The sequence below is a fragment of the Marmota flaviventris genome, chromosome 10, assembly GCF_047511675.1.
Source record: "Marmota flaviventris isolate mMarFla1 chromosome 10, mMarFla1.hap1, whole genome shotgun sequence".
NCBI lineage: Eukaryota > Metazoa > Chordata > Mammalia > Rodentia > Sciuridae > Marmota > Marmota flaviventris.
The window spans coordinates 28,473,173-28,500,594 of NC_092507.1; the positions used below are offsets into that span (position 1 = coordinate 28,473,173).

A 27,422-nucleotide genomic window follows, 5' to 3' on the forward strand; every position below is an offset into this window, starting at 1 on the left:
AGTATGTGAGAGATTGTAAGGAGACGAGTAGGAAAAATGAGGTGAAGCATTCCTATGTAAGCCACAGAAGAGGTCGTCAATGGGAGCCACTGACAGATTTTGCCAAGATAGCAATACAATCAGAATTAGAATTTAGGTGAAGTCATTCTGATAGCTTTGGAGAAGACAGACTGGAAGATAAGAGCAATTAAAAGAGATGAGAAGTTCAGGAAAGAGATGAGAAGAACATAAAATAGAGAAGTAACAGTGGACATTACAAGAGATGAATCAGAGAAATTAAAAGAGCTGGAATGATCAGTTGTAACAACAAATGGGTGCTGACGAGTGGGAGAGGTGGAGAGACAAAGCAAAGACCAATCCCAAGATTATAGCCTGGATAACTAGGTAAGTGGTCAGGTTACCAGAGTGGAGCTGGGTAGGCCAGAGGTGATGAAGGGCCCAAGTAGAAACGTTGGGCATAAAGTACACAGTTGGACTTTTTTATAGACTGGAAGCTAAAGAAAGTCTATGGCAAGAACCTTTAGTCTAAGAGTTACAGCCAGCTACCTGAATACTACATACAGTAGGCTCAAGTTCAAGTTCCAGCTCTGCAATTTATTGTGTAATCTTAGGAACATTAATCTCACTATGCCTCCACTTTCTTATTTTGTCTTTTTAGGATTGCTATAAGGATTAAAAATCATTTATGTAAAGCATTTTAACATAGTGACTGGCACATAATAAGATTTCATAACAGCACAAAGAACAGGCCCTGAAAAAAGCTACCACACTTAATGTACTAGTAAAAGATGAGAAGTCCTTGACAGGTAAGAAGAAGAACGAGCTGGAGAGGTAGGCAAAGAAGCAAAGAAGAATGTCATAGAAACCACAGAAAAAGGGTCTCAAGGAGAAGGGAATGATCAACATGTCAAATGTCAGAGAAAACAAGGAAGATAAGGACTGGGAAAACAACCGGATCAGCAGCCAGGAATTCACTAATGCCTCAGCAAGACTAGTCTGCGCGTTGCTGGAAACAGAAAACTGGATTAAGGTAAATAAATAAAAGGAGAAGTGAAGGGAGAGATTAGGGATCATGGTAGACACACAGGAGAACTTCTGAATTGATGGCTTTTTTTCTTCTTAGTAGGCTAGTTCTTGAGCAGATTTGGAAGGAGAAAAGTCCTGGAAGAAAGAAAAGTTGAGGATCCAGGAAGGGATCAAAGAAGAGAAAGATACTATTTAAAAACCTGGTTGGGGGCTTTTAAATAGTAACCCCAATAATTTCAGAGGCTGAGGCAGGAGGAACAAGTCCAGCTTCAGTTTTGGCAAAGTCGGTCTCAAAATAAAAAAATAAAAAAGAGCTGGGGATGTACCTCAGTGGTAAAATGCCCTGGGTTCAATCTCCAGTACCAAGAAAAAAGAAAAAAGAGACCAAGCCTGGGTGGGGCTGGGAGCTATAGCTCAGTGGTGGTCTAGTATGTACAAGCCCTAAATTTTATCCCAACTACAAAAAAAGAAAAGGAAAAAAGCCTGGGTAGAGAGGGCCATTCAGTTTCAGGAAAGAGAATTAAGAAAAGGATAGAGTGGAGTCAAGGGTAGATGGTTTTCTTTTTTTTTTTAATATTTATTTTTTTAGTTGTAGTTGGACACAATATCTTTATTTTATTTATTTATTTTTATGTGGTGCTAAGCATTGAACCCAGGGCCTTGCACATGCTAGGCAAGCACTCTACCACTGAGCCACAACCCCAGCCCAAGGGTGGATGGTTTTCTATAAAAAGCCAAACAGTACAAATCTATGCTCTGTGGGCTTTATGGTTTCAGTCACTAGAATTCAAGTCTGCCATCACAGATTAAAGCAGCCACAGACATAAATAAATGAACCAAAGCTAGGTATACTAGTGCACACTTGTAATCCCAGAGGCTGAGACAGGAGGATCACTAGTTCAAAGCCAGCCTCAGCAACAGTGAGGCTCTAAGCAACTCAGTGAGACCGTGTCTTTAAATAAAATGCAAAATAAGGATAAGGATATGGCTCAGTGGCTGAGTGCCCCTGAATTCAATCTCTAGTACTCCCCCCCCAAAAAAAAATAAAAGTAAATGAACCAGCAAAGCTGTTCAAAAAACTATTAAGGACACTGAATTAATTCCATATAATTTTCATGTGTAATAAAATATTATTCTTTTGATTTAAAAAAATCATTAAAAAATATAAAAAACTACCTTAGCTCCAAAGCTATACAATAACAAGCGAGTGGATGGATTTGGTCTGTGAGCCACAGTTTGCTAATCCCTAATACCTGCAGGGGTGGAGAAAGAGAGGGGCCCAGACTCCTCCAGATTCTCCTGTCCACTTCACATTTCTCTATCCAACTCCCAAGGTGACCTTGCACAAATCTTCAGCTTTCTTAGGCAAGTGCTCTCTTACCTAGTACCTTTTCTACTGCCACAAAGGAGATGCTCCAAGGAACTGAATTATTCAATCACTCAGTGCCTAGGGTTTTTGTTTGTGGGACATTCTATCACTGAGCTACACCCTTAGCCATTTTTTTTTACTATTTGAGACACAGTCTTGCCAAATTGCCCAGGCTGGCCTTGAACTTGTGATCCTTCTGCTTCAGCCTCCTGAGCTGCAGGGATTTCAGCCATGCACCACCACACCCACCTTCCCCTAGTCAGTTCAAAAGAACCTAGTTTTGAGGTCAATGCCAGAATAATTCTAAAACAGTGTTCTACACATGCCATCTCTGTCCAAACGATAAAATCTCAGTTCCTTAGCCTGACACTCAAGGATATTCTCTGGGTCTCTTCCATGTTCTATCATATTACTCAGTAACCAGCCAAACACAAGGCTGCCTAAGCCGGCAGACAACAGCACATTGGTTCCCCAAATGCAACTCAGAATACCCACCTCTTTGCCTTTACTCTTTCCCTGCTCTCTGCTGGAAATGCCCAGTTCCTTTCTTTGCTTTTTGGAGTCTCTCTATTCCTTTAATTCAAGCCTCACTATCTCCAAGGTTCTCTATATAATCACTCCTTGTCTACAGGACAGGGCCTTTCTCTAAATGCCAATAATAAATTTAACTATACCACTCATTTGATACTTAGCCTATATTGTTAATTATCTACTCACACATATATTCTGATGTCTCATTAAGACTAAAAACCTCTTTGGTGCTGAAAGATTTCAAAATAATCACTGACCAGTAAAGAAAATTGGGACAGTGGATGTTGCAATAAAGGAGTCTGTATGTCTCAAACATAAAGCTTATAATAATCATGGTAGATAAGAGCAGAATTTCACTCTGAAGATGCTCCTACAGTGCTAACTCTTTCAAAGGAATTGCAATAAATAATTAACTACCCCTTTGTCTCTGCCCTGCTTCCATCTGAGTTTGTTTTTGGCCAATTCATGCTTCTACTGAGTGTTCCTTCCTTAGAGACAGTTTCCCTGATTGGACCTTATTATCACCTCAAACTAGAACAGGTATCCTTGTTATAGGTTCTCATAGCTTCCTGCAGCCAGTAATCTGCATCTATGGGTTCTTCATTCCTGAATTCAGCCAACCACAGACTGAAAATATTCTCAAAAAAACCCCACCTATGTCTGCACTGACCATATACAGATTTTTTCTTCCTCATCAATCCCTAAATAATATAACAACTATTTATATAGCACTTACATTTGTTAATAGCTTTATTTATTTATTTAGTACCAGGGATTGAACTCAGGGACCACTAAGCCACATCCCCAACCCTTTTTTGTATTTTATTTAGAGACAGGGTCTCATGGAGTTGCTTAGTGCCTCACCGTTGCTGAGACTGGCTTTAAACTCATGATCCTCCTCTCTCAGCTTCCTGAGCTGCTGGGATAACACTACACCCAGTTTATTTGTTTTTATGTGATGCTGAGGATCGAACCCAGAGCCTCACAAGTACTAGGCAAGAGCTCTACCATTGAGCTACAACCTTAGCCCAGCACTTACATTTTATTAGATATATAAGTCATCTAAAGGTGATTTAAACTATACGGAAGAATGTGCAAAGTTAGTACACTCTTTTATATAAGGAACTTGGGCATCCGTGGATGGGGAAAGGGGAAGTGTTTCTAGAACCAATCCCCAATGGATGATGAGTGATAATTCTATTTCTTTAAAGCACAAGATGAAGATGAAATAATTAAATAACTAAATCATTTACATCATTATCTTTAATTAGGAAAAACAGTATCTAGAAAACAGCAGGCATTAAGTAAATAATTTATTGAATTAAATAAATGAATGGCTACTTCTCAAATGGGCTGAAAGTTCCATGAGGGCAGGGACCATGTTTAACTTGTTCACTAACTACAAAATCCCAGAGACTAACCTTGTGGAGAAGTGGCACTTCATTTGTTGTTGTTATTTTATTTTTTGCAGTACTGAGGACTGAACCCAGGGCTTTACACACGCTAGTCAAACATTCTATCACTGAGCTACATCTTCAGCCCATTTTTTATTTTTATTTTGAGATAGGTTCTCCTAAATTGCTAAGGCTGGCCTGGAATTAGAGACTTCCTGCCTCAGCTTCCAGAGTATAGCTATGCACCACCATGCCTGGCTTCCATTTTTATTTTTCAAATAAACAAAAGAAAGTAGTGAAGGACTACATGAGTTTCAAGGAGGGTGGTTAATAAATCAAATGTGGCAGAGATAATTGGTAAAATATTTCTCAGTTTTAGCTGACTCAAAGTCATACCTACCCCAGCACACTAGTTTCACTGGAGTGGTAAGAGAAGAAGCCAAAATTAGGCAGTAAGTATAAACTCAACTTTCAAGAAAACATGGCTGAGAAGAGAGAGATTGAGAATAGAAATTTAGGGGAGAATACAGATTAGGGAAAATATTTTTTAAGGTGCAGTAGACAGCTCACTGTCAAAACTAATGCCTGCTCCCTGCTAATAACCTGAATAAATAATAACCTCCCAGTTCATCAGAAAGAGACAGTAAATCGAAGTCACTATTCTGTGTCTTTCAGAATTATTTTAAAATAGCACCAAATTTTACAAAAAAAGAAACTTAAGCCTCCTCAAACTGGGGAACAACAGGAAGTCACAAAAAACATAAATGCAAGTTTTCATGATTACATAGAAATATCTGGTACTTTCTACGGTTAAAGTTTAACATTCATGTATTTAAAAAATTATGCTCTGGGAATTATATCATGCTTGGTGCTAGGAATAAAACAAAATAGCTCTTGCACTCAAGGAGCTAAAAATGAAAAGGAAAATCAAACAGATAAACATAAGAACAATATGGTCTGAGAAGCTGAACTGATAATGATGTTCAGCACACTAGAGGAATATACAGAAGAAAACTCACTTAGACTTGGGATAGCTAAGAAAGGCCTTTTGATGGAGTTGATACCCAAGCTGAATTTAAAGGCTTCAGAGAGGGGTGACACAAAAGTAGTTTGCTTATCAAAATGAAAGATAATATGAACATAATATCACTGAAGACACCACTGAATATAAAGAAAATTTGTTTCTTAAAGAGAGCTTAAGATTCTAAGCATAACTTTAATTTTCCCGTGTGGCCTCCAACAGTGGCCAATTACTATGCTAACAAGCTCAGCAGCCAGGGTAGTGTTGATAAGGATGGAGTCTAATGCTACTAATAAGCAGAAAGTGTGAGTGTTCAGAGATCTGATATTTGATTTACTAAGTGTTCTGAGCAGCTCTAATATCGAAAAATATTTAACAAAGATGACTGTCTTGTTAAGTCAACAGAATCAGAGATGGAAAAGTGAATGAAATAAATGAAAAAACACTGCAACTCCAGGAAATAAAAGCTTCAAAAAAAAAAAAAAAAAAAGCAGGGTTTCTGCTAGAAGGAAGGAAAAAAGTGAGGCTGGAAGACAAGAAGCGAGACTGAGAACTATATTTTACATACATTTGCAGCCCCTACTCAATAAGGAAAGGGAGTCCCTGATTCTTAGCACTGAGCAGATGAATGCTCCAAGTAAATGACTGGTCTGTTATGGTGACAGGAACTGCTCTTTCCTCCCCATCACTAGTGACCTCCCTTCCTTTCCCTGACACCAAAACTGTTTCCCATGCTGGCACTGATCTCATTTCTTCTACTCCATAATGAACAACTAAAATGCTTGAATCAGGAACATGAGAGCTCTGAACTGACCCTGTTTCTTCAATAGTCTTCCCATCACCCACCATCACAGCTGAATTCATTCATTCACCATCCACCAGAGCTGTTCCAAATCTCACCCCTTACTCTTAACAGAACTAATGACATCCTGCTGCCCTTTCTTTTCTCAGCCCTGTTCACAGCCAACAGAACTCAATGGCTAATTCTCCTATCTTTGCAAAAAGTGGTGAGTTATGGTAGAAAGCATAGACGCTGGCATTGTGAAGGCCTCACCTGATAGTTGGGTGTTTCTAAGCCTCAATTTTTCATCTGTAAAATGGGAACTAAGAGTATCTATTTTATAAATATGATATGAAAGTGAAATACAAAACTATATGGAAACTCCTCAAGCACTGACTGGTATACAGCAGGTGCTCAATAGATTCTAGCTCTCTCAGCCTCTCCACTGCCAATACATCATTCTTCAGCTGTTAAGAGCCCCAATGTGAAGCCGGCACAGTGGCACACGCCTGCAATCCCAGTGGCTTGTGAGGTAGAGGCAGGAGGATCCCAAGTTCAAAGCCAGCCTCAACAACTTAGCAAGTCCCTAAGCAACTCAGTGAGACCCTGTCTCTAAATAAAATCTAAAAAATGGCTGGGGATATGGTTCAGTGGTTAAGCACTCCTGGTTCAATTCTCAATACCAAAAAAAAAAAAGCGCCCCAATGCCCATCATGGAAGTAACTTTCAGTGGCCTGGTACTACGAAAGCCAAAGTAAGTCAAAGGTAGCCAAGTATAAGGGCAAAGATTACCCATGGCAATTACTAGTGTTCTAGAAGCCCTCTCGGGAACTACACATGCTCTCATTTCAAAACACAGTTATAAACAGTAGTAGTTCAGCCAGGCACAGTGGCACATACCTGTAATCTTAGCAGCTTGGGAGGCTGAGGAAGAAGAATTGCAAGTTCAAAGCCTGCCTCAGCCACTTAGCAAGGCCCTAAGCAATTTAGGACAATCCTGTCTCTAATTAAAAAAATAAGAAGGGCTGGGGATGTGGCTTAGTGGTTGAGTACCCCTGGGTTCAATATTCAGTACCAAAAAAAAAAAAAAAAAAAAAAGTGATGATAGTTAATTAGACTACTAAGACTACTACTACTTTTTGTTTTGTTTTGGGATTGAACCCAGGGGTACTCAACCACTGAGCCACATCCCTAGCCCTTTTTATTTTTTATTTTGAGATAGGGGTCTCACTAAGTTGCTGAGGCTGGCTTTGAACTTGTGATCCTCCTGCCTCAGCCTCCTGAGTCACTGAGATTACAGGTATGTGCCACCATGCCCGGCTGCCACCAAAACTTTTGGGGGCTATCCTGGAACCCAGTTAACATTTATAACCTTGTTTAAGGGAGAAAATGCCTCCCCATAGAGTACCTAACAAAGACTGTCTTAACATTTTTACCTCTTCTTAAATTGAGATTACCTCTATACCTCCTCTCAGAATCATAGGGGTCTGTGAGAAAGAAAAAGCAAATGAACATTCAATGAACAACCACAAAGCAGGAGGCATTATGTTCAATGTTTTATGCATATACTGTTGTATATTTTATAGGCATAAATCTCATTTAATCTTCACAGAATGCAATGGGATATTTTTATTTCAATTTTACAAAAGAGGAAACAGAGCAGTTTGCCCAAAGCCACATGGCTAGTATATAGCAGAACAAAGATGGAATCCAGGTTCAAACTATACCATCACAGAAGAAACAATTTTAAAATAAGCTTGATTGAAATAAGGGATGAGTGGGGGGGGCTGGGGTTGTGGCTCAGCAGTATAACGCTTGCCTAGCGTGCGAGGCACTGGATTCAATCCTCAGCACTACATAAAAATAAATAAATAAAAGAAAAAGATATTGCGTTCAACTACAACTAAACAAATTTTATTAAATAAATAAATCGATAAGGGATGGGTGGGTAAGCTAAAATTCAAGCACTTTCTCCAACACCAAAAATTTAGCAATACTTATGTAAAATGCAAATCTGAGACCTATAATTCCTACAGCATCAAGTTTGAAAACCAGTGTGTACATAATACCAATCTCATCCATTTCCCAGGCCAGTGGGTCTCAGTGAGGGAAATGCTGATTACAAAGGAGAGGTACATAATACACCAGCAGGCACTTAGGGGGCATATGGAAAAAGGGGTATTATAGGTAAACAGAAAACACATTCTTCTCTGGATTCACACATATACAGCTTCCAAGCCTCTGAGGGTAAGGACTATTTCTTTGTGCTTCCTGATACTTGACAAAGGTAGATACGTTAAAGTTTGCAGTGGGAAATGAATGGATCCTAAACACTAGACTTTCAAGGAGAGACAGTCTCTGTGCTAGTTCTGAATGACAATTCTGTGGGTGTTCAGAAGGGGACCCTTGAAGAAATATAATCACAGTATGAGAAGAATGGAAGGTAGGTGGTTCCCCCTCCCAGAGAGTCAGGAACATGGTTTGTCTGAATACATCACTCCACAGCCTAAGGGATTTATATTGAGGGATAAGATTGGAATTAGGTCTCCCAACACAAAGGACATGTTGTGAAAAAAATGACACTGGAGCCAAATTTTCTTCCTTACTCTTATGACTAAAAAAATTTTCAGGCTTAAAAAAGAAATATGGAAAATGGTTGATGCACACCTGTAATCCTAGTGACTTGGGAGTCTGAGGCACAGGATGGCAAGTTCAAAGCAGCCTCAGCAACTTAGAGAGGCCCTAGGTAACTCAGCAAGACCTTGTCTCAAAATAAAAAATAAAAAGGGCTGGGGATGTGGCTATGTGGTTAAGCACCCCAGGATTCCATCCCTAGTACCAAAAGAAAAAGAAAAAAAGAAAAAAAATCTGGGGAAACAGCTCAGTGGTAGAGTGCTTGTCCACCAAATGCAAAAAAAAAAAACAACCCTGAAACCCTGGATTTGACTCCCAGAACCCCCCCCCCCCCCACACACACACACACACACACACAAAGAGAAAAAAGGAAGAGGACGAAGAGATAGAGGAAGAAGAGAAATAAATCTTGTTTTGGAAAATCACTGACCACTTATTTTATTTCTTGTGAGTCTAGAAGCAATATAACATCACAGGCACCACTGTAACTGCTTTTTGGCAGAAAAGGATATTCTTTCCCAATCGATGCACTGCAATACTTTGATTCATTATGAAGAAAATATTTGGTATGTGATTCCTGGGTTTCTTTACATTTATTCACCAACTATTCAGCAGAAGAGCAGGAAGATCAGTTAGCCATAGATGACACATTATATTCACTAATGTGGTTTAGACAGAGATAAGTGAAAAGATACTCAGACAGTCCTGGCAAGGCACAAATAACAGAGTTTGGGAAAACATGGACTGCATAAAACAACTAAATGAACAGCTACTTAGAAATCGAAGTAGAGGGTCAGTGCAGTGGCATCTGCCTGTAATCCCAGCAACCCCAGAGGCTGAGGCAGGAAAATCACAAATTCAAGGCCACTCTGGGCAACTTAGAGGGAGCCTGTTTCAAAATAAAACATTAAAAAAGTGAGAGAGAGAGAGTACTACAAAAGAAACAAAATAAAGAAAACAACAATAACAAAAACCCTCTGAAGTAGAAAAGCCTTTAAGGAGAAAATCTTAAAAATATATCTGAGCAGAATGACAATATCTTTATTGAAATTTCTCAAAGCTACTAAATGAACAGGGACTCAGTAGTAAAACTGCAAGTATGGGAATCTGAAATGTGAAATCAAGAGTTAGAATGACCAAGGGTCCTGTGGTAGAAAAAGATGGTACCTGTGGCAAGGTTCTGGATGGCTTCATTTATTTATTTTTTGTACTGGGGATTGAAGACTGAAGTTCTTTACCACTGAGTTACATCCCCAGTCCTTTTTATTTTTTAGTTTGAGACAGGTCTCAATTTGTGATCCTCCTGCCTCAGCTTTCTGAGTCACTGGGATTATAGACATGTACCACCCAATATGGCTGTTTGTTTTATTTTTGAACAAAACAAGCATAAGGGGGAAAATAAATGAAGCAATAGGTAAGCCAACTATACCCTACAGGAAACAATGGAACAATCAAGGGTAAACAGGAAAATCAGGCTAAAATCTGACTAAGAAAATAAGCTGCTTAAGAAGCCAACCAGACTAACTAGTTATCAAATTATTATTATTTGCAGTATTGGAGATTGAACCCAGAGCACTTCACACTGACGTACATACACTTTATCACTGAGGTAAACCTCCAGCCCTTTTTGAGACAGGATCTCACTAAGTCGCCCAAACTGGCCTCAAACTTGCTATCCTCCTGCCTCAGCCTCTCGACTTGATAGGGTTATAGGCATGCACCACCACACCCAACTCAAGTGATTTGTTTTCTCAAGAACAATACCTCGGGCTGGGGATGTGGCTCAAGCGGTAGCGCGCTCACCTGGCATGCGAGCGGCCTGGGTTCGATCCTCAGCACCACATACAAACAAAGATGTTGTGTCCGCCGAAAACTAAAAAATAAACACTAAAAATTTCTCTCTCTCTCTCTCTCTCACTCACTCTTTCTAAAAAAAAAAGAACAATACCTCTGTGGTGTGGACATGCAGGAAAAAAACAAGTTTAATAAAAAGGTGGGGAAGCAGGAGTGGCTAAGATATCATGACACTGTTACCAAATAAATCAGAAACAAGCCTGGCACAGTGTAATCCCAAGTGACTTGCAAGGCTAAGGTAGGAGGATCGAAAGTTTGAGGCTAGCCTAGACAAGTTAGAAAGACCCTGTCTCAAAAAATAAAAAGGACTAGGGATGTGGCTCAGTGATAAAGCTCTTTGGGTTCAATCCCTAGTACCACCAAAAAAAAAAAAAAAAAAAAAAAAAAAAAGTCATAAAACCAGGCCTCTTCAAGTCAATTAAATAGATTTTAATGTCAAAAATAAAATCACTGTCAAATCATAAGCTAAGGTAAGATGGCACTTCAAAAAGGCAAATGTTTTGAATGTCTGGTCATTAAGTAAGATTTTCCAAAACTAAAGCCATTGATGCTTCTTCCTCAATCCCCATCCAATCCCACACCTACCTATTTTTCCACACAGGTATCATTGATCGAACTGAATCCACAGTAAACTAAACAAAGTACTCATGATGATATCCTTGACCCTGTCCTGTTCAACATGATTATCAATGACCTGAAGACACAAATGACAAACCAGGTTTGCAAATGGAATAAACAAAATCTGCAAATAGTACAGAATGAGAAAATGATAGCTAACGATCACTGCTTTATCATTCCCTCCTATCATCTTCTCTTTTGCCTAGGTCAGCATTTCTCAAAATGTTCTCCGCTGAACCCTGAAAACAAAACCTGAAAAATGGCTTCACAAGTTTATAACAGTTGGAAAATTCTACATTTTCTTTCTTTAAAAGCACATCAAAGGTTCTGAAAAGTACTGTAATAGATTTCTGTCTTAGTTTAATTTAATGTTTCCCAAACATTTAATCATGAAATATTCTCATACAGTAATTATTAACTGAGGATGGCCAAAAGTTAAGTCCTAAATCATGCTCAAACTTACTATGGTTAAAACAACAAAAAAAAAAAGGCTCAGTTCCCCTGAGCTACTATTGCCGCACCATACTTCTGTCAACTATCAAACTTAAAAAAAAAAAAAAAAAAAACAAAAAACTTGATACTTACTTCCTGCCTCTTGTTTCTTCATCACCCACTTACTTTCTTCATCACTCAAACTCTGGCTTCAGCTCAGTGCTCTACCGAAAACATCCTTATAACATGAATGACTAATACACAACTGGCAAAACAGGGCCTTGTTTCCTCAATCCCTCTGAGAAGGTCACATAGGAATACTCACCTTTCTTGACCCCTCTCTTCCCTCAACTTCCATACACTGCATTGCACTATCTCGGGCTACAGCAATGTTCTCTGGTTCCTCTTTCTCTTTCCAATCTTTAAATTCTCAGACCAACTCTTACTTCTCCCTTGAATAAACGGTCCACAGTTTGAAATAATTCCACATCAACTCCTTACTTTGAACCCACATTTTCAATGGGCTTTTAACTTACTCTTATTACTCATCTCCAAGGACTACATCACTCCAACTGAACTCATCAATTTCCCCACTAAACCTTTTCCTCTTCCTATCTTGATTCCTATTAATGGAATCACCATTTATAGGGGAGCGGGGTAGAGGGTGGAGAGCAGAGTCAGCCACTTTCTCTTCAGCAATCACACAATCTGAGTATGAATATGAATATACCTTGGTTAGAGTATCTACCACAGTGAACTTGACACCACTCTTCTCCAGATCCATCAATCAGCTCTACTAAGATACAGAGGAAATTCAACACACTTGAAAAAATGGCCGAATCTTTTTAATCAACATGATCAAAGCCTTTGAATCACACCCAACTCATGGCTCATTATTCAAACTCCAATACCATACCAAGTTCTCTCATCTCTCTTTAAAAATAACTATTAAATTTTTTTCCCTCATCAGAATTAAATGAAACCCCAAACCTATGCTACAAGCGTCTCCTAACTGGACACTAAGTATGCCTCAGAACACTCTTTCTAAAATGCTACTCTAACCACATCACTTCCTGGCTCACATACCTCCAATGGTTTTCCAATATTTTCAGAATACAGTACAAACCTTTGGCATGCTACCACTGCCTTCCAGATTTGGATTTTATCTTTCCATCCTTATCTTCTCTATTCCCTATCTTCCACAGCCAGTGTGCCAAATCCAGCCCATTTGCCTGTTTTTGTAAAGTTTTATCAGAACACAGTCAAGCTGGGTGCAGTGGTGCACACCTGTAATCCCAGCAACCTGGAAGGATGAGGCAGGAGGATCACAAGTTGGAGGCCACCCTCAGTGACTTGGCAAGACCCTGTCTCCAAATAAAAAATAAAAAGGGCTGGGGATGTAACTTAATGGTACAGCAACTCTGGGTTCAATCCCAAGTACCAAAACAAAAAACAAAAACAACAACAAAACACAGTCATGCTCATTCACTTATGTATTATCTAAGGGTCCTTTTGTGCTACAATGGAAGAGTTGAATAGTTACAGAGAGACAAAATAGCCTGCAAAGCCTGGAATATTTACTATTTAGCTTCTTACAAAAAAAGATATACTAACCTTTGTTCTCACAGATAACTGGCTATTCCCTGAAAATGGTCTGAATTTTCCACCTCCTTTTATTTGTTCATGCCATTCTCATCTCTTGAAAGGAATTTTCCTTGCATTCCCCATTAATTGTATACCTTGTTTAAGAAGAGCTTAAATGACACCTTTTTTTCTAGAAAACTTGCCTGATCCCAAAGGTGAACTTCTCTGTGCTCCCAATGCGATATCTGCACCTCTCCTTCACATTTACCACATTATACCTAATGTTGCAATGACTGTCATAAATATATTTCTACTTCTATATTGTAAATCATCACAATCATCTGCAACCCCACAGAGCATAACAGCACCTTGCTTTATAACTGTTTGCTGAATTGAAATAAACTCTTAAAAGTTCAATTACTGGGTTAAAACCAGTAAGAACAAACATAGTAGGGTGCTGTTCTTATAGCTGATATGGAGGCCTCCATATCTATCTGCACTCAAGAGAATGATACAGAGCAAAGTTTTCTCTATCTGAGCACTGTTAACATTTTGGGCCAGGAACTTCTTTATTGCATGGAACTGTTCTATGCACTGTAAAATGTTCAACAGCATCATTAGCCTCTATCCATTAGATTCCAGGGTACCTCCCCAGTGTGAATCAAAAATGTCTCCAGATATTACCAAATGTATCCCAGGTGGCAAAACTGCCCCAGTTGAGAACCACTATTCCACAGCTTTCCAAGTACAAGCTAACAGTTAAGATTTTGTTGCCAATAATATAGACTACATAGTAACCATAGTACAATGTCCAGATTAAGAGATAAGAGCCATAGAGGATTCAATGCTAGTTGACTCACACTCTGGATTTTAAAAGGACTTTGGAAAACTGGAGTTCATTCAATTAAAGGTGACAAGGCCAATGACAAACTGGGGGAAAATGTTGCAAGAGGGATATATTTAACTAAATGGAAATGGTTGGCCTGAACAAGAGATGAAGAGAAACCCATGATCTTTACATGATCTAACTGGCTGTCCTGAGACAGGAAGATTATTCAGGAAGGCAGACCTAGAACTAGTCTGTAGCACCTGCAAGAAGGCAGATTTTGGTTCTATAGAAGCAAAAGCTTTCTAACAATCAAAGTGGCCAGCACATGTACTGGGCTGAGCTGTGAAAGACCACGCTTTTGTCATTCTGGAAGTGTGAAGCACAAACCAATGAACCGATATCAGAAATGTTATCGAGAGATTCCTGCATAGGGCAGGAGGTAGGACAAAATGGTCTCTCTAAGGTTCCTTCTAGCTCTGAGATCCTAAATCTAGACAAGGAAAAGCCAAATAATATGAATAAGCTATATGTATAAGCCACATGTAATTTCAAGAACTTAATTATGGCAAAAAAGAAAAAATGTTTTCTTAAATAATTTACTGTATTTCTTCATGGTAGCATCTTACATTTAGCACCCAGCACTGCAACTATCAGTGATCTATTTATTTTAATCAACCAATTAAATTAATAGTTTCTGGATAAAGTTTAGTTTTTTTTAACCATACATACATATATTATTATTATTATTATTATTATTTTAATGGCACTGAGACTTGAACCCATGGCACTTTACCTCTGAGCTACATCCCCATTTGTGTTTGAGGTAGGTTCTTGCTAAGTTGCAGAAGCTAGACTTGAACTTGCATTCCTCTTGCCTAAGCCTCCAGTGTTGCCAGAATTATAGACATGAGCCACTGAGACCAGCTTAGCACCTTTAAACCATATCTTTTATTCCACTTATCATCACCACTAGTACAAATTGTAAAAAAATGCTTTACAATTTTCAAAGCATCCTGACATTCATTACCTCACATTACCTAGGTATAAACATGACAACTTTGTTTAGGTAACCTACTCTCATTTGCTGTCTTGTCTGAATTTCTAATATAATTAAGCTAGCCTTTATTATTCATTAAACATTCTCTAAGTTAATAAAGCATATTCCAGTAGATACTCATCTCCAAAACATACCATTTATAAACAACCCAGAGATGAGCCAAATCTAGTTAACGCACTATCAGATATGCCAAATTTAGTTATTCTATCATGTGAAACATGGATTTACTTCAGTAAAATTTTTATTTTATTTATGATTTGGGAAAGAAAATTTGAAATATTATTATTTAGTATTCCTAAATTTCAATGTAGCTATACAATCCAAAAGTTCTAGGAAGCAGACAGAACAAACATGAGGCATACTGTTGAAAGGCAAAACCATTACAGGCTCTAAGCACAGGGTCTCCTTTACTCCCCTGTTAAAACCGCCAACAAGAGTTGTGTAAGGAGTTGCCCCAAAGCCAAAATGGGCCCTCACCCACTGCTTTACTTACTTCTTTACGTTTTGTTTCTGGACATTCCGACTGTAGAGTAAGGGTTGCACCTTCAATATTTCTTGGCATGGGTGTGGAACCAGGGTTTATAGTCAAATGAATTTGATCTGGTGAGATAATGTGTTGCACGTAACCCTGGGACATTGCTTCCTGATCTATTAGGTGGAAGCCCTCTTCACCCCCTACTAAAAAAGGCAAGTGTTCTCCACACTGTCCATCGTCATCTTCATCTTCCAAAGTGCCAGGGTCCTGCTCAATAAGAACAGTGGTCCTATCATAAACAGTTCCAGATGAGGAAGGCACCAGTCCGTTGGTATCCACAAACCTGAGCATCTTGTCATCGGGGGTCAGGTCATCTTCCTCTGCCTCAAAGAAGATGATGTTGTCGTCTGGACTGTGTTCCCCCATGGTTCAGTCGTACTCAGCCCAATTGTGAGAAATGGAAAGATAATGAGCTTTCTGCAACAGACAAAACCAGAGTTAGAGCCACACCACAAGACCCTCCTTCTACCATCCTCAGCAACCTTAGGACTCATTTTTCCTCTCATTTAAAGAGCAAATCAAAACAAATGAAAAATCATCTTCCTTGGAAATAAGTTCTAAAATTTTAACTTAAGACAGCCAAGTCATTTTTTATGGAAAGCAATAGTTTTCCCCCCTCAGAATTGAAGGAATAGTAGCAGAGTTCATGCGACTTCCTAAGTGTGCTTTTTTGTCAATCAATTTGAAGACTGTTCAAAATACCTAAAGAAGCAAACAGAACAGTGGCTGCTTCAAGACTGTTGCTATAAATCTTAAAGTAAGGAATTCTCCACTCAATATCCCCCAAATCACACCTTGAGGCAGTTCAGGGCCTCATGTAGTCTATGATGGAAAGAGCAAGGCTTTGGGCCTATTTATTCAGCAACAGATCCCAGCTTTGCCCTTACTACTTGCGTAATTTTTCAGTGCTCATTTTTCTTATATGTAAGATGGAACTAGTAATTTCTGTTCTCTCAAAGTTATTATGAGAAATAAAACAGATAATGTATGCAAAGCACAATACCTGACAAATAGTAGAGGAACAAGTGAGAATTCCTTCCCTCCTTCCTAGAACAAGTGTTTCAGCTTCTGGATGGAAGGGCTAAACCCCAAAAAGGCACATCTAATGAAGATCACTTTAATTATTTATCTCACAATACAATAAGGTATGAACCAGAAGATATCCTTGTATAGTGGGCTCTGTGCTGGGAGGGAATGTACTTAGCATATTACATGACACTTCCTGGAGTTCAAGAAATGCCATTTAAATGAATGAAAGACATGTAGATATTCTCTCTTAAAAAGACAGCGTCTCCTGGGAAGACACGCTCTCTTGGTGAAAATATCAAATCTGAAGCTTTCATGGACTGGAATAGTGATTCTTCCTTCACTGGCAAACACACAGGTTCTATAAATGTGGGTTCCGCAGGCAGAACAGAGAATTTTAAAATAATCAGTACATCACTTAGTTTTCAGTCCGGCTTTGCACTTTATCGTTCTCTTCTGCTGAGGGTTAGAAAGTGAGCCTTTACGTAGTGAGGCGACCGGAGAGGTAGTTACCAGAGACAGGTCAAGGGATCTAATCCGGGAGGAACCGGCCCGACCCCTTGCTCTAGCTTACGCAACCCCATAGATGCACGTTTCGCTTCATCTGAGAGAAGAGATGAGAGTTCCCAGGGACCCAGTGGACTGCCCAGCACCTCTGGCGGCAAAGCGGAAACCAACTGTCCGGGACAAACAAGACACACAGCTTTGAGGGTAGCCAAAGAGGAGTGCGAACGGAGCACCCTTGAGAGAAAGCTGAGAAAGGGAAACTGTCTGGGATAGCCCCCAGTCCAGGACTACACGGAAAAACCCCAAGACAAGCGGGGGGCTCCCAGCCGGACGAAGAGGGGCAGGGTCCGGGTCTCCATGGAAACAGGAAAGGGGGGCTGGATACCCATCCCCATGGAAACCGAGAAGGGGTGGGGTCCTTACGGCGAGCGGACGGGTCTCTACTGGGAACTGCTTCAGGAGGAAGCCTAGGTCCCTCGCCCCCCGAACAGTCCCAGCCATAGCCGAGTCCAGTTTCGCCTTTTACCTCCGCGGCTCCCGGCAACAGCAGCGGCAGCAGCTTCTCCCCTCCCCAGCGGCACCATGATTGCCCCCACCTTCCCCTAACGTCACTTCCGCTTCCGCTTTCCGGAGGAAGGAGGGGACAGCGGCTCCGCCCCTCTCTGGCGCTGCAGTTTGGCTTCAGCGGCCCGAGGGCCGAGCCTGAGCTTCCAATTGGCGGGTGGGGGGCGGGGCGGCGCGCAGCGGCCGTCGCCCGGGCTTGGTGCGGGCGCCGGGAGGCGCTGGGGGCTTTAAGCCGGCCGTTCCCGGCGTAAGGGAAGGGGGCGATGCCAACCGCGAATCCCAAGTTTCCTCAGCTCAGCTCGCGACACTACTGCAGGAGCCCCAGTTTGCCGCCAGATTCCGGACTCGGGCCCTCAAGGGACGAGCCTGCAAGGCTGTGGTGTTCTTGGACTTCCTCTACGGCGCCAGCGTCCCCTAATCACCCAGCTTCGTTAACAGGGCCAGAGGGTCCCAGAAAGGAGGAGCAGATCCAAGGGACAGAGCTAGGAGTATTCCAGAAACAGCCAGAGGGAACGCTGCCCCTTCTTCCCTTCTCACAAGCTTTCACGAGACGCCCAGTTTCCTGCCTGCTCCCACTCCTGCCCAGGCTGGCAGTCCCAACTTTCCTCCTCGGGGGATTCTCGTGCCTGGACCAGTCAACGCCACCTACTGGCCACTCCTTTTCTTATTCATCTTACTGGCTTGTCTCTAATTCACAGAATTACCAAGAAGTTATAGCATTTCAGTGCCCAAGAAGCAATTTTGCAAGTGCTTCTGTGATGCGCCTGTCCTTTCTAAATGCCTGTAAGATCTGGATGTGAGATCTTCCCAGAAGTCACTGCCTGTTTTTCCCATGAGCTACTTCTCTAGGATATTCAGAGTGGGACAACTCCTAGACACTAGATCAGGGGCCAAGGAGTTCAGGCCATGGCTGTACTAGCTTGCTTGAAAAATGTGCGCAGTGACTGCACCAGACTGCAAGACATGTCTTTAGCCCCTGATAAGCTGTTTCAATGCTTAAGCCATAAGGGTCCAGTCACCATCAAGACAGAAAAGCATAACACAACCACCACTGTTTAAAAATGTTTATCATTAAAATATATTACAAATATGAGAGGGATTATGCTCATATACAATTTGGAGGACTTGCTGGCCTAGAAAATTCCACCTGTTTCACCAGAAAACTCAGTTCTTCAGTGTTTGCACTTTTAAGCCACTGTATTGCCCTCAGAAGCTGAGTGGCCAGCCTCAGAATTATTGAACTATATCCGAGTAGGAAAGGGATAGAAGTTCCATATGTATTTTCACATGTCCTCAGACTGGGCAACCGAAGGATCTCAGGAGGCTAAAGCTTGTTTATCCAGGAGCATCCACCTACATTCTTAATGTCCATTTCATTGTCTTTTCAGGACTTCAAAAGTTTGTTCAAATATCTGATCTTGAGGAGCTCAGTCTAGGCTACAGGGAAGGAATTGACTGTGCCCTGGAGGCAGGCTGAATGAGCACAAGTATAAAATTTTTTTTAAATAAAAAAAAAATAGAGATCTATTTGTGTTAAATAACTTAAGTTGAACATCAAACGTCAGTTTTATTATTGTGGATTTCTCTCATGTCTTCACAGCTCTACACTGAGTGTGCTGATCAATGATGGCACAGGTGGGGGGAGGTCTAGGCTCAGGAGCTTCCATTCTTGCTTCCAGATGACCTCAAATGTTTTTAAGGGGTCTCTTGAGCTGCAACAGGTGGAGCTGGAAATTGGCTACCTTGGGTAAAACAAGGGATGGGACAGAAAGGCTCAGAGTGGGTTGCATAGGAACTGGTGAATAAACTCTTGAGCCTTCTTTTTCTCTGTTATTTCAGGCTTTTGGTGTTGAGCTGGGTTTCGAAGCAGTAAGCTGCCAAATACGCTAGCTGCATGAAAAAACACAGAAAATAAATGATTAGCAAAATAAGGACTACATATTCTTGTGTTGTTAGGAGTGGGGAGGGGTACCCAAAAGCAGTCTTTGCTTAAAAAAAAAATTATTTCAATATAAACTTTGGCCAAAACTTGAAATTTTAATTCTACTGTAATGTACTTTGGAACTTTCTCAATCTCTTTTCTTCACAGTGAATCCTCAGTTTACAGAGATGCCACAGACATTTGGTCACTTACCTAGAATATTCTCATCCAAATGATTTTTTGCTGAATTTTTCAGCAATTCTTGCAAAAACGCCATCAAGTAGTTGAAGACATTTTTGTGGAATGTGGGAAGAGTAGAAATAACCTGAAAGAGGAAGAGTTGGAATTTGTCATTTTGTTCATTCAGTTATTTGTCAAGTTGGTGACTGTACTCCAAGAACTGAGTATGTGATCCATGAATGTGCATAAGACTATGCACAGAAAAATAATCCCTTACCACTTGGCATAAGTACCAAAAAAGAGCACAAGTCAAACTCTACATGAATTTAGAGGTCAGATTTCTAACTTCATGCTCTCAGGGAGAATAAAAAGGAATAAAAGATATTTTGTTGGGTCCTGAATATAAGACAAAATTGGATTTGTAGAGGTAAGGACTAGGGAATGTGGGATAGAAAAAATGTAAAGGAAAACAGAAGGTAAGCTGAGAGAACACTTGATATGTCAATCTTGGAAGGAGCATAACCATTTTAATAGGAGCAGTTGTTCAGGCTAGAATTCAATGAAAAGCTATCTATACATCAGACTCAGCTGGGGAGTTTGTATAAAATAGATATCAAAAGTCACTTTGATTCAGTGGATGTGGGGTCATGCTCTGGAACTTATGTTACTGGCCAGTTTTCTAGATTATTCTGTCAATACCTGTTGTACACTGAACCGTTTAGCTAAATCAGAAAGTCTTGAATATTTAAGAAAATAATTGACAGTGGAGAACCAAGTATGACTTTTTTTTTTTTTTTTTTTTAAGCTTACAAATAATAGGACTTTATTCCTTAGAGTTCTAGAGACTGAGAACTCCAAAATCAAGATACTGGCAGATTCAGTGTTGAGTGAGGGCCTGTTTCCTGACTCGTAGATGGTGCTTTCTCACTGTGTTCTCACATTTTGGGATGGACTAGCTAGCTCTCAGTACTCTTCTTTTGTCAGGACACCAATTCCAATCATATTGCTGCCCATGTGATTTAATCATTTCCCCAAAGCCCAGTTTTCTAATACCATCATCTCCATGGTTAGGATTTCGACATAAGAATTGGATGGGGACACAAATATTCACATCATGACACTTTTCTACTGATTTTGTTATTTCTTTTTTTTAATACTTATTTTTTAGTTGTAGTTGGACACAATACCTTTATTTATTATTTTTATGGTGCTGAGGATTGAACCCTGGGCCCTGCATGTGCTAGGCAAGCACTCTACCACTGAGCCACAACCCCAGCCCTGATTTTGTTATTTCAATGTTATAGTATTTAGTATATAAAGGTTTGAATTGTTAAATATTCATTACAGAATATTATTTTTAAAACTATAAAATTAATCAGTATGTGGCATTTAATGATTTTTGCCTTAATTCTATTTTGTATACTGCTATTTTTTTTAATTTATATATGACAGCAGAATGCATTACAATTCTTATTACACATATAGAGCACAATTTTTCATATCCTTGTTTGTATACAAAGTATATTCACACCGATTTGTGTCTTTTTACATGTACTTTGGATAATAATGATCATCATATTACACATCATTTCTAACCCCATACCCCCTCCCTTCCCTTCCAACCCATCTGCCCTATCTAAAATTCATCTATTCTCCGCATGTTCCCTCTCCCTAACCCACTATGAATCAGCCTCCTTATATCAAAGAAAACATTCGGCATTTGGTTTTTTGAGACTGGCTAACTTAACTTAGCATTATCTTCTCTAACTCATCCATTTACCTGCAAATGCCATGATTTTATTCTCTTTTATTGCTGAGTAATATTTCATTGTATATACATGCCACATTCCAAGTGTGATTTTTTAATGTATATTTTTAGTTGTAGATGGACAGAATACCTTTATTTTATTTATTTATTTTTATGTGGTGCTGAGGAGCAAACCCAGTGGCTCACATGTGAATTACAACCCCACCCCCGCTAACTGTGTTTTTTTGTTTTTTTTTTTTTTACCAACATAAGGAGAACTTTAGAATACTGTATGCTTTGGATGACAGTATGCAAAACAAGTCAGCAGAGGGAGAGCCTGAATGAGGGAACTGAACCCAGGTAGGCAGAATGAGAACGGAAGATAGAGGATGAGTGATAGATCAATGGATCCAGGCATGTGGGAGGTGAGGAGAAGGAGGAGTCAGAAATGACTTAGGTTTCGGGACTGAGTCACTGAAATTAAGGGTGATGCTATTAAAAGAAAAAAGGACTCAAGAGGAAGAACAGGTTTGAGAAGGAAAGACATGGTACTGAGTTTCTAAGACTTCAGCGACTATGCCCACTTTGTTCATCAGGCCTCATTGCCTAGGGCTAGCAACATGTGTATGCTGGTGCTCAGTGCTTCCCCTTACCTGTTTGCTTGCTGTGTAATTGCCAGAACACTCCAAGCAGTTATGGTAGGCACTGTAACAGATGACAGGCTCTGGCAGGCTCTCCAGGAAAAGCAGCAAGGCTTCAGCTACAGAATGATTGCTAGCAGCTTTTGGCCCATCGTTAAGGAACAGGTAGTGATGTTGCCCATGATTAGGAGAAGGCCCAGGGCCAGCACATGCTAGAAGTACATGCTAGCACTGCTTCATCAGGCTTTCTGTTCAGAGCTAGGATGTCAGCCTGACATCTGGAAGGGGCCACACTGTCAAGTGAGCCAGGCCTTCCTAATTTCCTGCTATATTGGTTGCTTAAGGTTGTAAAATTTTTCTAGGCAAACTTTAAGAAAGAAAAATATGATGATTGAGGACCAGATTCAGACTACAAACCTTAAAAAAATATCCTTACCCTTTTCTCACCGCTCTCACTCATTTTCACACATACACACATATGCACAGATCTGAACATCTGAAGGATACAGAGATTATCAATCATTCCAGTATCCAGACAGTCCCTGATATGTTCAAATTCTGATCTCAGGCCTGGCTGCTGAAATAGATCTTCCTGCAAGAAGGAAGAAAGTCACAGGACAATTACTTTCTCAGAAAATCAAAGTACAAAAGGAGCAGTGTCAAGAGATCTCTGAATCATCCTGGTTGACAATATGATTTAGGTTGATGTGGCTAATTCATCTTCTCAGACATGGTTGTGCAATAGGTCTTTAGGCATCTATTATAAAACTATGGGTAGGGCACACTATCCAAGACAAGATCCAACATAAGAGAAAACTTAAAAGTAGCTGTTTCCTGCCTTGTTATGAAGGGGTTAAGGGGGAAGTTGGGACACACTGAAAAAAATATATCATCTGTAAGACGGATAAAGCTAAAAAGGTACCTCAGAACACTGAACCAACAAGATTATGGCAATAAAGGTTATTTCCAATAGTCTCAGGATACTTTACATTCATGTTTTATAAACTGATTTAACATTATATAACTGTGTTAAAAGTAACAGTATTAAATGTATTGCTCAAAAGTTACATTTAAAAGTTCTCCCGAGAAGGTAGACTAGCAAAGTACTCAAAAATGTAACTTCTACAGCCATATTCCTAACCCTGCCTATTAATCAGCCTGAGGACCTTAACTAATTTATTCACTTTCTGGGCATCTGTCTCCTCATCTGAGAACTATTACAAGAATTCAATGAGGCAATGAAGCGAAACACTGAGAACAGTGTTTGGTATACTGCAACACTCAAATGTGAAGTGAAAACAGAACATCATAAGAATGTATGTTGCTGGACTAGGGATGTAGCTTAGTGGTAAAGTTTTGGTTTAATATGTATGAGGCCCTGGCTTTGGTCTCCAGAACTGCCAAAAAAAAAAAAAAAAAAAAAAAGTATGCTGTGGGATTACAACTTGTGTAGGTTTCTGTGGAACCTATATAGACAGGTCAGTCAAACTGACCAACTGACCCCATGAAGCTTGCCCAAGTTCGTCTAGAAATCAGGCCTCCAGATTCATGGGGGTTCCATTTGGTCCTCTGTCTCTGCCTGGACTTTCAACAATTTAGCGCCTCCCATTCCAAGAAGTTGGTGAAATTTCCCACAAATGAGACATCCCAGAAGGCCTTCATATGGCTTTGTTGCTGGAGGACCCTAGAGACCTAGGAAAGGAACATGCTGTGCTGGAGATTGTTCAGTGCAAGGCTGCTTCCACTGGGGTAATCAAGTACTATGTGTAATCACGTACTGCACCAGGATGCGAAACAAGGCACAAAACCTCTCACTCATTCCCTGGGGGAAGAACAGCTCTTCACAAGTTTCTTGCATTTACACGCAAGAAGTTCTTGGATCTAATGGTCTTCCTCAAGGCAGTCTGACTTCAAATCAGGTCTGACTGCTTAGCCACACCCTACCTGCTGGATAGCATTTCGGTATAGGTAATCCACCATCATCCAGAGCTCTTTGGGGATTTCCATGGGTTTCTCTAACCGGCTCCCATCATCTTCAGTCTGCACTGGCATCAGAGTCTGAAATTAAAGAAAAATCATGACAAGGTAGGTGACCTACAATGGAACTCTGCCAGGCTGGCTTTGTAGAATGCACAATATGGGGACAGCAAACCCATGGAAGAGGGAAGCATTTCAATGCCTTTAACCAAACACTGCACAGGCAAAAATGAAATCAGGTGGGACAAAAGGTGGCTTCTGAAAATTGGGAGAGGATTATGGCAAGCAGTTTCAATGAATCAGGTGAAAATATGCACCATTTTCTTAGATAAAAATCATGCCTGTAGTATTTCACTGTTAGAACCAGAAAGACAGTGTGGTCTGGTAAGGAAAGAGCACACACTTGGGAGTCCAAAAATCTGAGTCCAAGGTCCAGGTCCACTGTTGACTCACCATGTGACCTGTGACAAATCACTCTCTTTGATTGGATCTCTGTTTTCATCTATATAATGGAGAGGATAATTCAAGAGTCCCTAAATAAAAAAAATGCATTGGGAAAAGAAAGCATACATATTACCATAAATCTGCCCCAAACTAATTCACTTGTATTAGAATTCTCTCCATAAGAGCCTTTTAGATCTCAGCAAATTTAGTTTAAGATGCTAATCTACCAGGTAATGATTTTTTTAAAAATGAATAAGATCATGGGTCAGGGAACTTCCATTATCTTAGGATTTATTTCTCTAATATACTGTTAAATACTGAATGTTTAACCCCTACCCCCAATTCATATGTTGAATCCTAATCACCAATGTGATCATAATTGGAGGTAGGATTTGGGAATGTGGTTAAGTATTTGGGACTGTGTGGCTATGAAGGGGATTAGTGTCCTACAGGAGATCCGAGAAATCTCCCTCACATCCTGTGCCATGTGAGGACTCCATGAGAAGATGGCTCTCTATGAATCAGGAAGTGGCCTTCACCAGACACAAAATCTGTCGGTGTCTTTATTTTGGACCTCTCAGCTTCCAGAATGTAAGATGTAAATTTCTGTGGTTGACAGGCCACCCATTCTAGGGTGTTCTGTTAGAGCAGCCTGAATAGACTGAGATATCTCCTAGATGTAAAAAACCAAAAACACAGCCGCATTTTGCAGCTTTTCCCATCAAGAGATTGAGTCTTTCTCTGCCCCTAGAATCTAGGCTGGCTTCACATCTTGCTCTGGCCCATAAAATATGGCAGAATTGGTACTATGTGAGTTTGGAGCTAATACCACCAAACCCCTTATACCATCTGCTCTCGTGCTTTGGTCACCATGTGTAGAAGCCTGAGTTAGCCCACTGAATGATGAGAGGCCATGTGGAGAGAGGGGCCCAGACAGCAGCCAACACCAAGACCGGGAGGGAGGCCACATTAACAGCCAACCCTCTGACCATCACAGGTGCCTCCTGATTACGATGGCCAAGCGAGTCTAGGCAAGACCAGGAGAAAAACCAATGACTCACTGTTGTTTTAATTTGGGGGTGGCTTGATGCACAAAAATATGTAACTGACACACTAAGCAAGCTCTAGAAGGCTGAAGAAGTCTTAATTCCCTAGGCAAGTGGGCATTGGAACACCCTGTTTGGCTTGGCTGCACCACACAGTTCTAGATGTTTCCTTGTAGCATGTTACTCACCAGCTCACTAACAGTTTCCAATGGCAGGTCCAAGATTGGCTCCCTCATGTAGCACAGTGTATGAATGGGGGACCCGAAACAGCTGGGCAGGTAGTTCCCAGACACAGACAAAAAGTAATCTTTTCCCCCTTCCAAGTGCAAAACCAGAATGTCCTCAATTTTGTCTTCACCTGAGTTGAGTTTTGTAGCTGTGGTCTTATTTACAAAGAGCTCCAACTCAATCTCAATGTCAGAATCTGCAGAAATATTGAAAAAGAATAATGTTGGCTAGGGAAAGGCCAAGAGGAAAGGGTGGGGACAGATAGGGAGAAAAGAGTAAGGCATAAAGAATTAGGAAAAGGAAATAAAAGATATCAACCAACAACCAGTATCTATGTGCTCAGAACTCAGGAGACACTAGAATAGAAGTTCATAGAACAACTGGAAATATGAAAACAACAAACAAAAGCATTTGAATAGACAAATGCTAAAAAACTCAAGTACTGAATAACACCTATAAATCAACAAGAAGGCATGAATAAAAGAACCTTCCCTGAGTCAGCTAAGATGAAGACACCTGATCCAGTAGAAATGTGATGCAGTTATCAGCCTATGAATTGTCCACAAAGCACCCTTAATCTTTCTTAAAATCACAGCCACTTGCAGGGTGCAAAGGAGAAGTCATTTGAGAACCAGAATAAATTTCTGGATTACTACCCCATTATCTTTCTCCTTGAGAGCAGATCATTGGGAGTTAATGACACCAAGACAGACAGGGGAAACGGCTCCTTGGCAGCAGCACCTTCTTTACAGTAATCCAATGTCTACTCTGAGAAATTATGAAACATGTGCCTGGCTGAAAATATTTTTAAAACTGAATCCATGCTCCTTGTCATTTTATACTTTATTTATAGATGAGTTCAAGTATTGGGTTTAAAATAAAATTTTCACTCAGAAGCAAAAAGCTTATTTTAGGAAAATGATCAAAAATAGGGTAGGGCATTCCCCAAACCAAAAACCAGGAACCAAGAAGAGAAACTTTACCTGGCAGGAGGAATCCTTTGCTGGGGTTGGCACTCAGCCACTGCTTACAGAAAGAGTTTTCCCCAGGCTTGTTGATGAATTCAAACTGACAGGGTACTTGTCCATTATGAATTGTAAAGGACTCTACTTGCAATTGCATGTATTTCACATTCTGAAAACAGAACTGAGAACAAGCACCCAACAAGTCAGAACCAGTACCCTCTCCCTGGCCACCTGCCTGGCCAACCCAACTACACAATCTTTACCCTGGGAAGAAAATAAAGGACCATCTCTTTTCAATGTCTCTGCATTAGATATTTACCTCAGAAGACACAGCTACCACTAAAGATCAGTTATTTGTGTTTAACCCAAAACTCTAAAATCTCAAGGTTGTACATATAAATTTACATGTAAATTTCCCAAAGGAATCAAAGTTTATATCTTCTATATCCATAACCATTTCCAAAATATGCTTCAAAAATTCACCCTTCTAAGTAGGTGGACATCTATAGCA

General features: G+C 40.3%; 2 protein-coding genes across 6 annotated transcripts in view; both read right to left on the reverse strand.

Annotated features, from left to right (window-relative positions):
- Mtf1 (metal regulatory transcription factor 1) overlaps window positions 1-17,786 on the reverse strand; it is a 45,120-nt gene extending 27,334 nt beyond the window's left edge. Inside the window, exons 1-2 of the mRNA XM_027936962.2 lie at window positions 17,725-17,786; window positions 15,624-16,082 (exon numbers count right to left, since the gene is read on the reverse strand). Coding sequence (XP_027792763.1) covers window positions 15,624-16,031 — 408 coding nt within the window. The 5' untranslated portion in view covers window positions 16,032-16,082; window positions 17,725-17,786. The remainder of the gene's footprint in view (window positions 1-15,623; window positions 16,083-17,724) is intronic.
- Window positions 17,787-18,811: 1,025 nt separating this feature from the next.
- Inpp5b (inositol polyphosphate-5-phosphatase B) overlaps window positions 18,812-27,422 on the reverse strand; it is a 54,014-nt gene continuing 45,403 nt past the window's right edge. For all 5 annotated transcript variants that reach the window (XM_027937217.2, XM_071617690.1, XM_071617691.1 and 2 more), the window contains 7 exons: window positions 26,930-27,092; window positions 25,907-26,142; window positions 24,196-24,309; window positions 22,759-22,843; window positions 22,264-22,391; window positions 19,897-20,008; window positions 18,812-19,652 (listed from right to left, as the gene is read on the reverse strand). In XM_027937217.2, coding sequence (XP_027793018.2) covers window positions 19,537-19,652; window positions 19,897-20,008; window positions 22,264-22,391; window positions 22,759-22,843; window positions 24,196-24,309; window positions 25,907-26,142; window positions 26,930-27,092 — 954 coding nt within the window. In that variant the 3' untranslated portion in view covers window positions 18,812-19,536. The remainder of the gene's footprint in view (window positions 19,653-19,896; window positions 20,009-22,263; window positions 22,392-22,758; window positions 22,844-24,195; window positions 24,310-25,906; window positions 26,143-26,929; window positions 27,093-27,422) is intronic.